Source organism: Pomacea canaliculata, linkage group LG1, assembly GCF_003073045.1.
Source record: "Pomacea canaliculata isolate SZHN2017 linkage group LG1, ASM307304v1, whole genome shotgun sequence".
NCBI lineage: Eukaryota > Metazoa > Mollusca > Gastropoda > Architaenioglossa > Ampullariidae > Pomacea > Pomacea canaliculata.
The window spans coordinates 1,670,594-1,687,289 of NC_037590.1; the positions used below are offsets into that span (position 1 = coordinate 1,670,594).

Below are 16,696 nucleotides of genomic sequence, written 5' to 3' on the forward strand. Positions count from 1 at the left end.
TATGGTTAGTCCTTGATCACGTGGTTTTATCGGTCGTTATGGAATCGCATGAGGCTGAAATAAGATGTCCGTCTGTCTGTCCGTCTGTCTGTAGCTGACAACAGGCCCGGCTTCATCCGCCTGCGGCCAGACGAGACGAGGACGATGCCGTGTCCTATCGGCACGTACCAGGACCAGAAGTGGCAGTACACGTGCATCTCGTGCGGCGGCCACAACTACCGCACGGACTTCATGGCCGCCACGTCCCCCCGCGACTGCAAGTGTGAGTCCACTACTTGGTCATAGGGGGCACGTGACAGGGGCATGAAACCCAAGGCAGCTCCTTACTCCTCTTTTCCTTTTTTCTTGATTTCCTTTCAAAATTATACTGTCTACGTTAAATTATGTTATCTACATGTAAAATTTATACAGTCACGGTAAATTTTATACCATCGTCGTCTTTTGAGAAATACATCAAGAAGCAGCTGGTCGTTGTTGTCGTAGTCTTCTGCCCCGCGGGCAGGAGCGGGATGGGAACCTGGAGGCGTGCAGGCCGTGTGACGTGGGCTACTACAGGACCGGTGAGAACCCCTACAGCCGCTGTGAACTTTGCCCCAACAACACGCGCACCGACACCACGGGAGCCTTCAACATGTCCCAGTGCAGCATCTGTAAGCATGTCATGTCATGTCATGTCATCTCAAACATCCTCTGACAGGTTCTCCTACCCATTAGTGCCACCACCGAGGTCGAGAACTGTCAAGATCGCCCAGTTTCTGTTGTCCCCATGCTTATTTCTTACCCTCCTTCTCCTCTTCCCTCGAGTCTTCCTGTTTTTATCACTTTCCTCTTCTTTAACATATTTTCTAACTCAATGCCTTTGAAGTAACAAGAAGGCGAGACAGAGAATGGCACATGGCAGCAATGGTGTCTTGTTGTTCCAGTCCGGTGTCCGGCCGGCTATACTCCCACCAACAACCAGACGAGCTGCGTGCCCTGCCCCCGGGGCACTTACCAGCCCAAGAAGGATGCCACAGACTGCATGCGTTGTGCGGGGGACAAGGTGGACACCCGACAGCCAGGGGCAACATCAGACAAACAATGCGAAGGTGAGACCAGCTATCACCAACACACAATGTTTGTAAACAACTTGTGAAACAGAACATTTTACAAACAGGGTTTGGTTTCTGATTGTCGCAAATTCTTTAAGAACGACTTGGGTACAATTTTGTAGACTACAGCACAGACGATTTCTTCTCCATATGGTGGTGAATGTCCCTTCTGTTGTGATGCAAACCCTCGCACTATGATCAGCAACACAGACGGGAAGATGGGGCATGACATCGACCAATGATAGAGCTCCTACCATATGTTGATTAGGGTTAGTGATGTTGGTAGGCATGTATCTTAATCAGAAGAGCGGTACTTACCCATATTTGTATAGTATTTTTATCTGAGATTTACATAGGTATTAGAGAAAATAGTTCTTTAAGACATCGTCGTAAATATGTGTGGAACAAAAATGTTTTCGCTGGCTGCTCAAAACTTTGTGTCTTCTGCTAGTTTTCTGCGACTCCGGTTACGAGAAACTGAGCAACGGCAGCTGCTCCATCTGTGCCATCGGCTTCTTCAAGAACAACAGCATCGACACCTTCCAGACCTGCACGCGCTGCTCCGACCCGCGCTTCGTCACGCCGCACGAGGGCGCTGTGGGGGAGATGCTGTGCACCGTGTGTAAGTAGACTGCCCTCGTCCGTCTCCTCCAGGTCCTGGTCTGTCTGTGTGACCAGGGCCGTGCTTAGGGGCAGGCGGACGAGGCATCTGCCTAGGGCCCCGCGCTTTTGATTGATATGGTAACTAGGCATATGGAAGTGTAGTCAGCCGTGGCGTGAGGGCCCCGCACATGCCCTTTGCCTCGGGCCCCGCGGGGGCTAAGAACGGGCCTGTGTGTGACGTGACCGTTACCTCTTTAACATCGCAGGGTATGTCCAACACCTTTAAAACAGAGGTGTATACTGTCATGAAAAGTGTGTTTTACCTGTGTCTGTAGACACGAGATGCGTGTTGACCTGTGTGCACTAAGGTGCGCGTGTCTTGCCTGTCGGCACCAAGAGTCTTTGCTCTGCTTGCAGTGAACTGTACCGAGGGCACACGCATCAACTACGCCAAGCGAGTGTGTGAGGACTGCCCTCTGGGGACCTACCAGGACGAACCGTACCAGACGACCTGTAAGAACTGCTCCGCAGGAATGAGTACAAGAAACAATGGCACGAGACTGGCCTCGGACTGCGAGAGTGAGTAGACCTGTGTCTGGGGTGGACAAACTCTACACCTCTACACTAGTCAATGTTTCTGGACATGAACAGTAAACGCAGGCAAAAGAAGAAAAAACAGACAAAGGTCATCAAGTTGTCTATTCTGATGAGAAAAAAGAAGATGTGGCCTTTACATCTAATGGTTCACTCCTCCTCAAAATCAAAGTTCTCCCCAATTTTTTCGTTTATTCTTTAAATTGGTTTTCTCCCTGTACTGTTAGTTTCTTTATTCTGTACGGTTTCTTAAAATGCAAGCATGGTACGTATGGTATGTATTCAAGAAAACCTTGAATCAGAGAGCAGGTTGTCTCATATCGCCAATGGAAGGTTCTCATGCTGACCTTTAACCCTGGGTCTTGCAGCGTTTTGCCAGAATGGCTTTGAGAAGAACTCGGTGACAGACATGTGTGATGAATGCCAGAGAGGTTTCTACAAAAACAACAACAACTACGTGTTCATGGACTGCACTCTGTGTCCCACGGAGTATGTCACCCTCAACAACGGGTCGAGCCAGTTGTCGGACTGCATTGTTCGTAAGTGACCCCGCCAGTACGTCACCTGCCTGACCCTGACCCTGCCATAGTGACGTACTGAGTTACAACACGCCTCAACACATACACGCACAGGAAATTAGCTTTCCTCTTATTAATTATGTCTAGAAGCTACTTGCTGCCTGATACATGTGTTGATTTTGATTCTACTCAGATAACTCAACATTTGAAAGAAGTTGCTAAAAAGATAAGTTGTCAAGAAAAAATATTGTCTGTCCTTCACTAGATCTCACCATTACTTTACATCCCCACTTCTCACCTGACGCCGTCTGCCACGTGACTAAATGTATCCTTGCATGTACTGTATGTGCAGGTAACTGCACCCCAGGCCAGTACATCGCCATGGGAGGCATCAACTGCAACCTGTGCGACTACGGCCTGTACCAGCCCTACTGGTGGCAGTCGCAGTGTCTCAAGTGTCCACAGGACAGGACCACCCAGCGCCTGGGCGCCATCAGCCTCAGCGAGTGCATCCGTGAGTACGAGTATCGGGTGGTTTTATTTAACCTCAGCAACTATTGGCTTCCATTCGACACACCCGGGCCAGTAGTGGGTTCTTGTCACCACCAGTGGGTTTCTGATAGACTGACAGAGAGAGTGCTGGATTGTTACTAGGCAACCTGCTGGGTTTAACGAGCGTGTTCATATCCTCATGTCTGAAACAGTTTTGTGTCTGTTGTGTTCAGTGAGCTGTCCACCCGGCAAGGAGAACAAGCCGGGTGCCTACAACTGTACCCCGTGTGAACAGGGCTTCTTCAAGTCCAAGGAGGCTGCGGCTTCGTGTGACAAGTGTCCGGTGGGCACAACCACTCGTGATGGGGGCGCCACCGACCAGAGCGAATGCGATCAAAGTATGGATAGACACAGCAATCTCACCTTTAGAGATAATTGTAGTCAGACTATGTAAACAACACAACTAAATAAGACTGTCGACAGCTCTGAACATAAAAATTAGTCATGCGTTTACTCCATCTTCACGTGTGTTTGCAGCAGCGTGCGAGGCAGGTTCGATTCCCAGCAAGACTGACCCCAAGATGTGCGCCCGGTGCCCCTTCGCCACCTACCAGCCCCTCCGCTGGCAGCAAGAGTGCATCCGCTGCCCCGCCGGGTACACCACCCTGGTCCGCGGCGCCACCAGCAACAGCTCGTGCATCTGTGAGTGTCGGCCATCCTCTCCACCCGCTCTCTCCACCCGTTTATATCAGCAAACATAATGTCTTGTCTCGTCTTGTCTGTCTGAGGACCAGGATGACGAGGTCACGTGTTCCTGTTTCAGTGGACTGTCCCGCTGGTCAGCAGTATCTGGAGAACGAGACAAGATGCGAGAAGTGTCCAATCGGCTTCTACAACACTGACCTTAACCCCGAAAGCTCCACCTGCGTCTTGTGTAGCCTTGACCTGATCACTCCTTCCACGGGGTCAACTTCTGAACGGGACTGTAGCATCCGTGAGTAGTCTTCAGTTCACTCTGCCTCGTCTAGAAGACAAATAGAGAGGAAATTGTCATCAGCCTGCTCATCGAATTTCGTCTATTTTTTTTCTCGTAGCACATTGCTTCTCCACCTCACACGATGAGCTGCCGATGACGACAGAGGTTTTTTTTTTTTCTCTCGATAATCTTTGTTTTCACATTAAACTCAGAGAGCACGACAGGCTGGGTTAGATGGAAGGAAAGAAAATGATAGAAAAATAAGAAGAAATTAAAGAGGAGGACAAGAAATGTCTTAATGAATTTTTTTATATATTTTATTTTATTATTTAAGCACGCCTCAGTTCTTGATGAAAGGCGTCTGGTTGCGGTTTCCATTGTTTGCAGGTAACTGTTCACTTCCGGGTCAGTACCGTGACCCGCTGGCTAACGAGTGCCGTGACTGTCCACGTGGCCAGTGGCAGGACCAGAAATGGCAGACCGGGTGCATGAGCTGTCCCCCGGGTACCACGACCCACACCCAGGCAGCCACCAGCGAGCAGGACTGCCAGCGTGAGTCGTTAGGGAGTTAACATGAGTACTGGAGGAAAATGTTGTCAGAAAAGAAAATGGAAAGAAGAGAAAAAAAGTAAATGTATTTAATCTGAGTTTCTGGCTTCCACAGAGGACTGTGCCGAGGGCATGGAGCTGAGGAACGGTCAGTGCGAGAAGTGTCTTGTGGGGGAGTACCGCAACAAGAGCCAGAGCTGGGAGTGTCAGCCATGTCCTGCCGGCCTCACCACACAGACCATTGGGTCCTCCTCCCTCACCGACTGCCTCGTGTGTGAGTGCCACTCACCTCAGTCCGTGTGTAGATGTTGTTGTCAGGCAATTCTCAGGCAATGCTTTACTATGACAACTTAATTATGTAATTCCTGTCTGTACAATGTACAGTAGGTGTTCTGGGAGTGACACACCTCACTGAGTCTCCAAAACTAATTTAACCTTTACATGCCTGTTACCTCTCCTCTTGTAGTCTGTCTGCCGCCTGTCAGTCGTCCTCTCCATCTCTCTCTCTCTGCCTTCTCTTCCTTCCCCTGTTCCTCGCTCTTCTCTCAGGTGTTTGTCATCATGGCTGTCTGTGTGTCGGCAGCAACCTGTAGAGCTGGCACTTACTTCGACAACACGATGCAGCGATGTGCCCTCTGTCCCCCAACACCTACCAGAACGAGGCTGGGCGCTTTGAATGTAGGAAGTGCCCCCTGTCCACCCAGACCAGCCCTGAAGGGTCAACTCACCTGAGTAATTGCATAGGTGTGTGATGTGTTATCATGGCCGCTAGTTGCTGTTGTTATCAATATTTACCTGCCTCTTGTGCACCAACAAGTCTGTGTCCACATCCACCCGTCTACCTGCACAGTTGGATCTGCTCGGGTGGACATGAGACAGTGATGTGTTATTGTAATAGTGCCATATAACTTAGTCAGGTGGACAATATAAAGCCAAGTGTTTGTCTTGTGCAGACAAGTGCCAGACAAGTGCCAACAATTGCAGTGTCAACGCCGACTGTAGGAGCAGCGACAATGGCATCCGATGTTCTTGTAAACCTCGCTACCTGGGAGATGGCTTCAACTGCACCCGTAAGTCTGTCTGTGTGTCTGTCTGTGTGTCTGTCTGTGTGTCTGTCTGTGTCTGTCTGTGTGTGTCTGTGTGTCTGTCTGTCTGTGTGTCTGTCTGTGTGTGTGTCTGTCTGTCTGATAATCGTGTTTACTGTTGCTACAACACCTAATACTATTTGTTTGCTATTTACGTCTTTACCTGTTCTGCGCCATGAAGCAAAACATGTTTGTGTAAACATCTTACTTGCTCCATGGCCCCTAAATATTTACGAACGAGATCCGACAGTGAGATAAGGTCTGTGAAGACTGAAAGCCGCCATTGTTGTGACGTGAGTGTGGGACTTGTCGCGTCACAACAAGACGTCAGTCAGTGAGTAACGAGGGCTTTATCTTGTCTCTGGCTTTCATCAGTCTCCAGTTTCTTCTCTCTCACATCTACAGTTACACGTGGCTTGTTTCCTTACTTAGGTGGGCTTTATGGACTTCGTGTTCATTCACCTGCCGCTAATCTACCTTCCTTATCTTTCCGCCGGTTAGCTGTGATAAGCTGGAGGATCAAAGAGAATAATATCCTCACCCTCGTCATAAGCTCGGTCGTCTGTAGAGGCCATTGTAAGGTTACGTCATGGAGGGACAGACTTGTGTACCTGTCACCCACACCTGTGGTTAAATGTTTAGTGATTATGAATAATTATCTGTCGTGTTCATGAGACGGTTGACTGTTGACTCACTGGGCGTTGTATCGTGAACAGAAATTGTTTTGGCTCATCCACGGGTGTGAGATCTCCATTTCGGGTTTGTCAGTCCTGTACAATGCAAATAATCTGACATCATGTCGGTAAACTGAGACCCTGTTGATAAACTGATTAAGTCATATTGGAATATATTGCAATAAAGTAATGTCAGTAAACCAAGCGAAGTCTGCAAACGCAGAGTTGATGATGTCGTTAAGTACGACATGAACCCTACGACAACCTGAAGGTGTTATGTCAACAAAGTAAGGAACATGGTAGAGATGACTTAAAAGTCACACAGAAGCAGTTGGGAATATTTTTCTGATGCAGTATGAGGTCACGTGTCATGTCTTTCACCAGATATTTGTGCCAACGAGGGCTTCTGCATGAACGGAGGCGCGTGTGTGTACGAGCTGGGCAGGTGCGAGTGTACAGTCCACTACACCGGCGACAGATGCGACCTGAGGAAAGGTGAGAGTGTGAGCGTGTGTGTGTGTGTGCTCATATTCATTGAGACTTGAATAGTGCGTGTGTGTGTGTGTGTGTGCGCGCTCACAATGAGACGAGTAGTGTGTGTGTGTGTGCGCGCTCACTTACAATGAGAATTGACTCGTGTGCGTGTGTGTGTGTTGTCCAGATGCCCTGGCGGCCGGCCTGTCGGAGAAGGATGTCATCATTACTGCAGTCGTCGCCACTCTCGCCTTCCTTCTCTTTCTCATCATCCTCATCGTCTGCTGCTGCGTGTTGGCCAGGTAGGCTTGACGACGCTGAACTTGTCTTCTTCTTTGACTCAGTTAACTCCCGTCTAGCTCCTCCACCAAAAGACACGTGGACATGACCTCACAAATTTACAAACCTTGTGTAAGTTCTCGGTTATCGGTTATCATTTCACTAATTGTCTTTTACTCATTTCACAAATCACATCACATTCTCTCACCCAGCTCACTAATCATCTCCAGAGAGTTCAGCCCTCATACTGAGGTCAGCTAGGTGAACTTTGCACCCTGACCTTTATGTGAGTCCCTGACATTAGCACAAACACTAGAGTCTGTGGCTGTTTGCAGACGGCGCCAGAGGACCAAGGTGCCGCTCACCCGCAATGACTCGGAGGAGCGAGGGAGCATCGCCACCCGCATGTCGCTCAGGAACGTGGACGACTTCACGGTGTACGCCACCAAGCCAACCACCTTCACAGCAGGGCCCCGGATGCTGCTACCCGTGCAGGGACATCAGGTGTACGAGAATCCAACCTACGTCTTCAACACAGGTAAGGTCCCAGGCACCACTGGTTTGTAACCTCGGTGGTTGCTGCTGCTGGCGGTCACCGTACCCCGGAAGTTGTGAGGGACTATTTTGTGGAGCAGTTGGATTTGTCAGATATTATTTCGCCGAACTAGTTTGAATGATCTGAGGTCAAATGTCACTGCAGATCGCGAGAGGTAGTCAGATGTTTTATGGGAAATCAGTTTGACCCCGGGTGGCTTCATGTAGACTAGACAAAGGGTGACATGTTCTGGTTACACAATTTTGGCTTAGTACCGGGGTGGCGTATTAATACAAGATTGATGTGAACATTTTATGTAGCTACACACGAGGGACATGTTTCAGATGGAGACCCCGCTGTGTACAAGGCCTGATACCCGCCTCACAAGAAGATATTCAACCAAAGTCCGGGTAGACCTGAGTGGACTGTGGTGTCCGACTGAGGCGAGGAGTTTCACTGTCTTTGAGTCGTTGGCAGGATGCTACAACCCACCATCCATCCTTCCATCAGCTTGTATCGTAGTTGTGACAGCTTGCTGATGGTCCTGTGTGTAATCATCACGTGGTGTCTTCTCCATCTTGTCACTGACACCACTGGTGTTGACATCATCTACATGACGATGAGCCTGACAGTGGCATTGTCAGCTGTGCCAGATATTTGAAGAACTCGTTGATAAATGTCAGTGAGAAGTTGAATTTAAAAATTCAGAGCCTATTTCAGACATATCCAGAGGATGTAATGACAGTACACAGTCCTGTAAACTTGTATTCACACCATGCACACCCTCCTGCTCCAGAAGGTTCCTGTCATTCTTTCGCCTAAAATGTTTGCTTTCATGGAATGTCTACAAGGTATTTTTATTCTGTATGTGTGGCATAACTGAAGTGTACATATCACGTGGTATTGGAAATGATAGCTTGAACTTTACTTGAGATTATTCAGTCAAAACAAATACATTCATTCCTAGCTTTCACCATCTCTCTATCCAACACACTCGCAATTAATATTCACAAAACTCGAGACTTTCTGACCTCTGACCTCCTGCTGCGTATACAATGTTTTCGACAGAAAATCCGAATTTTCTCGTGTAAACATGGAAATAACGGGCAGTTCGCTGCCACTGTGACACCTGTCCAGGTAACAACAACTTTGTTCTCTATGGCACAAGCTCTTCCTGCACCCCGGGTAGAAGAGCCGTTGTCATTTAACAAAAAATATATTTTCAAATCCAAACTAACTGAATGTTGTCAGTTGAGCCAACAGACGATCAAACGAGTCTGTGAATATGTGAGATTAGAAAGTTTTGCTTTCTATTTTTGTATTCCATTAAAAATGCAAACAGTTTGAAAATTAACGGATTAAACTTAGAATGTATTTGATGTAACCAATGTGTTTATCTTTGCTTCGGGTAGAAAGATAGCAAGTTGTGTGTGAGGGGGCGGGATGGGAGGGGCTGATACAGTCGTGAGGTCACGTGTCTTGATGTTGTGAATGTTGTGAATGTCGAGTCTCGCTCCCCCGACACTCACTGCCTTCACAGTCCACACGGCAGGTTACAATCTCGTTCGTCGGTTCGGGTTATTTTTCCTGACTTGCTGTTGGCACCTGTCAGTGATTATGTTCTGTAGTAACTCGTCCCAAGGCCATGTAGACATGTCTGGCGATTGTCTAGTGCGACCTAAAAGGTACTCGATCCTGTGCAGCAGGAAGCAAGGTAGACGTGGCAGTGAAGGGGTAGACATGGCGGCCCTCACTAGCCACGCGAGCAGACACCATGGCCACCCGCCCCTACACCAGGGGCAAGTCTGCTCACCCCCCACCCCTACACCAGGGGCAAGTCTGCTCGCCACCCGCCCCTACACCTACACCAGGGGCAAGTCTGCTCGCCACCCGCCCCTACACCTACACCAGGGGCAAATCTGCTCTCCACGCGAGCGGAAGTCTCACGGCAACGCGACCCCCGGTGTACACCGGGTGCAAATCGCTCAGAGCAGCCACCTACCCACCTAACCCTCCACGCGAGCCGAGGGGCAGAGGTGCGGGGCGCTGCGCTTAACCGAGCAAACACACGCACGCGAGCGGTAAATCTTGCCAAGACACTTCATTACCTTCTCAGCAGGCAACGGGTCCGGGCCCTTGCCTACTCCTCCCACACCCCCACACAGCCTCCAGGCCCTCCCCCCGTGACGTCACTGGCAGGCGAGAGGGTCGCGCGCCTCCACACGACACGTGGCCTGTACCTGCGCTCACCTGTTCCTTTCACTTGTTGTGACGTGGCTGGCGTTTGCTGATTGTGTTACCTGACAGGTATCACCCAGCGCCTGTCACGTGTCGTCTTCACGGCTTTCACACCACCTGTGGCGGGCACAGACGTCGGCGCCTTGTGATGTGAATGACTGTGAATGCGTCGTCTGCACAGTGATTGACGTCCTGTGTGCGAGCAGACGGAGAGCCGAACGCACAGACTGCACACATGGCATTCTAGTCCTGGCCGGCCATATGTCTGCACCTAGATATGCAAATTAGGGGAACACGACTCCTCCATGCTAACACCATCTAACAAAACACGCAGTTGAAAAAAAATTACTTGTTTGTTTGTTCGTTTAACAGCAAACATATTTACAAACATATTTGTGGGTTTTTTTTTAAGAAAGCATTAATTTGCATTGTATTGCATTACTACAGTCAGTGCAAGTCACAGCACGCGGTGTAAAAAGGTTTTACCAGTCTGTAGGTGAGTGGGACACAACCTTTGAACCATGAACACCAGCTTGCATACACTTGCATTGACAACCACAAACACCTTGCACTGCATCTTACCGCCAAAAGAACCTGGACTGTGAATAAATGAAATCATCGGCTAGACACTGCAGGTGATGTTATTTCTCTCACTGAATAACAATAACAACAACAACACACACGTGATGTACACATGCTCGCTCCATGGAGGAGCATACTCTCGGTGCTTGAGACAGGAACGACACATGGACTGTATACTAAAGGCGGAAGCATACACAAAGGCAGGTGTAATAAAATATTTATATAGAATATCCACAGAGAAATCGTGACAAACATGAAGGACTGAGAGGTTCATGAATCTGCAGACGAAGACGGGCAGACACACCTGTCACGTAAAAAGTGAAAGAAAAAGCTAGAAGACGGACTGTTATTATCTGGTCTGTTGTTATGAATAATGCTCGTGGAACAATGTGTTGTTACAGCAGGTTTCAAGGATTCAATGGTGGGCATGAAGTGAGAGACTCCACTGTTTTGTAACTAAACCTCCGGTGAGAGAGAGAGTACGGTCATGACATGACGAGCGGGTCGTCTAGCTGAGATGTAGGGAAGAACAGTTGAGAGAAATAATCAGGGCAGGTGCCAGCAAAGAAATGAAGCCACAGCACGGACAGTTTGTACTGGAGGCCACAACGGGTGGGAAGCCAGCATAGGAGACGGGTGGTGTGGTCACGTGTCCTGCTCTAGGCACCAGACTACAGCAGACTTCTGTACTTTCTGGAGTTTGCGAAGAAGGTATACAGGGCAGCCTGCGAGTAAGGGGTTGCAGTAATCAAGCCAAAAAAAAAACTAACATACAGACAAGAGAGTTGGGAGAGTGTGTAGTAGTAGGAGTAGGAGGGTAGGAGGAGGAGTGTTTTAAACAAAGATGAAGAAACACCTGCTGACAAGCGGACATTAACAATATTTGTGATGACAGCCAAACATCTCAGGATTCAAGAAGGTTTGTGGTGTTGGGTCTAACAACCAAACTGTTAGCAAGGCTGTGAGAATAATCGTCTTTAAATCTTTTTATGAGCTAACTGAACCATTGAGAACAGAGACAACAAAAAGTCAAGCCTGTAGGTCACCCATATGTCAATCCAGGTACATGTAGTTCTAATTTAAGTGAGCAAACAGAGTATGTTTACTACAGCGCAGTAGAATATCAACATGTCTGATCAACAATCAAGAATATTATGCATCAAGTATTTTACACTTTGTTCTGTGTGAACTGTGTTTACATCACATGGTTATTAAAGCTACTTACCTATATAGAATTCACCAAGGAACACATTGTCACTTAAAATACTATTTGTAAACAGTATGTTTGCACTTAGTGGACAGAAGTAAAATAGTTATACAGATATTCATATTGCTAATCACATATATATATTTATAGTATATATATACACACAGTGTATATGTATATAGGTAATATTTATCTATATAGGCCATAATATATATATATACTTCAAATACAGCTGGACAAGCATTTCCTCAAACATCAAGTACTTTGATACTTAAAACAATCAAAAAGTAAATTAAGGAGTAACTGCCATCACTACTTTACTTATGTTCTGTCGCTGTTTGGAGTACAGAAGAAATAACAGCTGGTTGAGCACAAAGAATAATTTTTTCCGACTAAAGTGACTTTTCCAGTTTCTGAATCATCCTAGACTGATGTAATGTGAAAGAGACCCTATCTCTCTCTCCATATGTTAAGAACAGCTTCTTATGGTAGCTATCTGGTACAATCAGTACACACTACATTATAATGTACTTACATTGTATGATATACCATAATGCACATAGCATGCAAGTACAGGACATTCAGTTGCTGTTATAGACATGATAGATGGTCAATCAGAGATGATCAAACTATTTCAGTAGAGCAATGTTTGCAATGGTGCTTTGGTGTGTTAGCTTGTGATATATAAACATATATTGCAATGTGCAGTGAGCGATGTGCAACTCGTACAGAGTGGCACTCAATACCAACATAAAGCCACAACCCGTTAATTAAAAAAAACCCGAAGCTTTTATGAAGAAAGGATTGCACAGACATAAAAAGCTTTGGTAAGACTGCAAACAGTTCAAAGATTGCACGTGTAGAAATCATTCTACAATCAACAAGTGAACAACAATCAATGCAAAGTGCACTCACTCACTCACTTTACAAAGGTGACTGCTAGTAAACCTCAGCCTCCACCTCACAGCTTATGAACCTCACCACATCATTGAGCACAGTCCAAGAACCTCACAACCACAATGGTTGAGATAAATAAAGTTTTGTCTTGAGAGAAGTGATGGTGAGGATGTCGCCAATGTCAGGACAAAGAGTTTGTTCCAAGCAAACATCAAGAGAGGAGGTGGCGATGAAATGAGAATAACAAGGAGGAGGTGGATAGTTGTTGTCACAGAGCATTGTTCCTCCACACAGTGGTGGTGTGCAGATGGTTGTTGGGGGATCCGTTGACAAGACCTGGTGTCTTCCTCCGTCTGTCTTCCTGTCGTCTTGTCTCGGGTGTTCGGTTGTTGTGGGGTGCTTCCTGCGACTTCTCGAAATCTAAGGGAGAGAATGTTTTGTTTGCCCATGGCAACGTGGTGAGTCGCAAGTTTCCGAGACTTGCTGAACTGAAGAGACTGAGTTCCTCCAACATCCGGGTCCTGATTCTCAAGGTCAGCACTCTTTCTTCCTTTCGCCTTAGTTTTCTTTTTTCTTCTTCTAAAATAAAGGAAACAAATCATCATCAGGCACTTTCCCTTTTGTAGCTTTGAATAATGAAGAATTTTATAGTTTCACAGATTATTCGCTATCCAAGTATGCGGGAGATTATAACTATACATATAATTATATATATACACAGAGAGGAAAATATTTCATAACTAAATACTGAGGTAGGTTATTATTTTATATATACATACACAATATTTGATAACTAAGTATTGAGACAGGCTAAATATATTTTATTTATGGAAAGAGAAAGAGAGAATATTTGAGAACTAATGGCCGATGTGGACTAAGTAGACTATAAACAATATATAGAGAGATAGATAGTGTCTGATAACAATGTGCCTAAGGTGGACGATATGAAGATAGCTATAGATATGTAGATAGATAGAGTGAGCGGATGTTTAGTAATCAAGTACCTGACTAGGACTACCAGGGGTATGACGATATAGAGATACAGAAGAACGAAGAAGATACCAATGGCTACTCCAATCAGAACGGCTTGGTTGACTCCTGGAGGTAGTCCTGAGGACAAGATACAACAGTAATTGTCGTCAGTCAGTTGTTATTGTTGTTGTTGTTGTTACTATTATTACTACTACTATTATTATTATTATCATCATCATCATCATCCTACGTAAATATGCTAATTTATTGCAGGAATAACACATTTAATTACCCAAGAAAACAAATATCCACGGACATTTCAAAAGGCACTGAGCGAAAATTCAACGAAGTGTTAATTTGTTGTTGTTGACACATGTGCACGGTATATACACACCGTTACACACTCCCTGTACACGTCAGTAGAACAACATCTACCTCACGCACACTTATCTCTTCATTCACCTTCATTCACAGACTGACTGTCCGCGAGTCCGGGCGCTGGTGTAGGGCTGGCAGCGTCACGTGACACACTTGCAGACATCGCTGTTACACCTGAGGTAGTGGCAGGTGCCGATGTCGTGGTTGTGGTTGTTGACAGTGTCGTCGTAGTTGTTGGCGTGGTCGTAGTTGTTGACGGCGTGGTCGTGGTTGTTGGGAAGTCGACGTGGTTGTTGGACTTGTGGTTGTTAATGGAGTGGTAGTGGTTGTTGATGGCGTGGTCGTGGTTGTTGAAGTCGACGTGGTTGTTGGATTTGTTGTGGTTGTTAATGGAGTGGTAGTGGATGTTGATGGCGTCGTCGTAGTTATCAAAGGAGTAGTCATAAGCGTTGTTGAAGTCGACGTGGTTGTTGGAGTTGTTGTAGTTGTTAATTGAGTGGTAGTGGTTGTTGATGGCGTGGTCGTGGTTGTTGTTGAAGTCGACATGGTTGTTGGAGTTGTTGTAGTTGTTAATGAGTGGTAGTGGTTGTTGATGGCGTCGTCGTGGTTGCTAACAGAGTAGCCGTCGACGTTGCTGAAGGCGTCGTGGTTGTTGGTAAAGTCGACATGGTTGTGGTAGTCATTGGCGTTGTTGGTGAAGTCGTCGTCACATTTTCAGTTGTCGGCATTACCGTGGTTGTGTCAGTGGTTGTCATGGATGTGCTGGAGTTTGCTAGCGTCGGCGCTGAGGTTGTTGTTGTTGTGGTCGTAGTTGCTGAAGAAAGAGAACAATTTTATACAACCTGAATGTATAAATCTCGGTTTGGACAGGTAAGTAGCGTATTAAATGTACTAATGATCAATTGACAAGATGAACTTGCTTAACTACACAAACTGTCGGTGACAACACGAGCTTTGCTCCCTGTACAGGTGACAGGTAAAAGTGATCTGTGTCACCTGTCGTCTATAGTTTGCTCACTGTACAGGTGACAGGTAAAAGTGATCTATGTCACCTGTCCGTCTATAGTTGGTAACCCACAGCCATGATATTACGCCGCATTGTGTAGGAAACATGTTTATTGAATAGCCGTGATTATTGTAAATATTATGTTGTTGTATCCGCTTATTTGTCAACCTCTAGTATCCTCTCCACTCTTCATCTGTTTGTGTACTTGTCCACTTGTCTAGTTGCCCTGTAGTCGTGTCAAGAAAATTCTCGAAGTTTTCGGCGTTGATTCCGGGATTTGCACACCAGCCTCCTGGTCGCACTTTTGTCAGGAAATGTGTTTTATTTCGTAAACAGTCTTGAACTGCTTGTTTATATTTATTTTAATAGCTTTTGTCTTTAATTTCATCAACTCAAGTAACTGATTAAACAAATGATTCATTTACATCGGTTTCGTCAACTCCTAGAGGCCCTGCATCAACACTAACTGTAGTCACGATGTCAACCTCGACCACCGCACAGCAGCTTCTATGTCACCTGCGAGGTCAAAGTTCATGACATGACCCCTGCACACTGTCAAGTCATTGCACTATAAACACTACAGGGTGACAGAGGTTAAAGGTCTATATTACTGTACGCTCTTTGTTTCTGTCTTAACCCGCGGAGTGATTTTACTGTAGGAGCACGGCAACAAAAATATATCAGCTGCAAAGGGAAAGAAGCTACAGACAGACAGTGAGACAGACAGTGACTCAGACAAACAGTGAGAGGCAGTGAGACAGTGAGTCAGACAGACATTGAGACAGTGAGACACACAGTGAGTCAGACCAACAATGAGACAGACAGTGAGAGAAAGTGAGACAGACAGTAACAGACAGACAGTGAGACAGACAGTGAGAGACAGTGAGACACACCTTGAGACAGACAGTGAGACAGACAATAAGACAGTAACAGACAGACAGCAAGACAGACAGACAGTGAGACAGACAAAGAGACATTTTATTATATGAAGTGCTTTCTTCCAGATTCCTTACTTACCATTGTATCTCAATGGACAAGATTTTTATTCACACCTTGGGTCCTCTCTGAGGGTACATTCAGACCAAGACATGGACATACCCAGACATACTTAGATACATGGATAATATGTACACACATATACATGTTTACATACACACGAGTTACATACATGTTAATAATGAATACTTTAGATAGCGGTTATGTATATGTATGGAGCAAACTACAGCAGTAAGCCTACAGGTGCCTGGTTGCTATGGCAGTGCTGGCTGTTGTACACAGACGCTGGTGAAGGTGAGGTGTTAGGCACACAAAGGCCAGTGAGTGCACAGACAGGTAAAAGGTGACTTCTACACAAGCAGGTACAGGTACACAAACAGGTAAACAATGACTTGACAAACAGGTAACAAATCAATTCACAGACAGGTAGCAGGACATGGTACAGACAGGTAAGAAGCAGATTGGCCGTCAGGTACAAGGCACTATACAACTTGCATCAAGCAGTAAGTACCTGCCTTTGATATTCCAGACAACTATTCTTCTAAAAGTC

At 46.3% G+C, this 16,696-nt stretch overlaps 4 protein-coding genes across 4 annotated transcripts in view; 3 read left to right on the forward strand and 1 right to left on the reverse strand.

Annotated features, from left to right (window-relative positions):
* LOC112576713 overlaps nt 1–623 on the forward strand; it is a 35,283-nt gene extending 34,660 nt beyond the window's left edge. The window contains 2 exon segments of the mRNA XM_025259383.1: nt 95–262; nt 484–623. Coding sequence (XP_025115168.1) covers nt 95–98 — 4 coding nt within the window. The 3' untranslated portion in view covers nt 99–262; nt 484–623.
* On the forward strand, nt 145–5,257 carry LOC112576727 (proprotein convertase subtilisin/kexin type 5-like). Its single transcript, XM_025259400.1, has 12 exons — nt 145–262; nt 924–1,088; nt 1,543–1,713; nt 2,112–2,273; nt 2,657–2,827; nt 3,159–3,320; nt 3,532–3,696; nt 3,836–4,000; nt 4,122–4,292; nt 4,662–4,826; nt 4,939–5,097; nt 5,208–5,257. Exons 1-12 carry the CDS (start codon nt 145–147, stop codon nt 5,255–5,257), a joined length of 1,824 nt encoding a protein of 607 aa, XP_025115185.1.
* LOC112568759 (pro-epidermal growth factor-like) lies at nt 4,956–9,254 on the forward strand. Its single transcript, XM_025246234.1, has 7 exons — nt 4,956–5,097; nt 5,407–5,567; nt 5,777–5,893; nt 6,967–7,077; nt 7,244–7,358; nt 7,671–7,873; nt 8,215–9,254. The coding sequence occupies exons 2-7, from the start codon at nt 5,450–5,452 to the stop codon at nt 8,241–8,243; spliced, it is 693 nt and encodes a 230-aa protein (XP_025102019.1). The 5' UTR covers nt 4,956–5,097; nt 5,407–5,449; the 3' UTR covers nt 8,244–9,254.
* A 1,219-nt stretch (nt 9,255–10,473) lies between these two features.
* Nucleotides 10,474–15,243, reverse strand: LOC112576737. The gene is made up of 4 exons (XM_025259413.1): nt 15,223–15,243; nt 14,229–14,754; nt 13,799–13,904; nt 10,474–13,373 (listed from the first exon to the last, which is right to left on the reverse strand). Exons 1-4 carry the CDS (start codon nt 15,241–15,243, stop codon nt 12,875–12,877), a joined length of 1,152 nt encoding a protein of 383 aa, XP_025115198.1. The 3' UTR covers nt 10,474–12,874.
* Nucleotides 15,244–16,696: the final 1,453 nt, after the last annotated feature.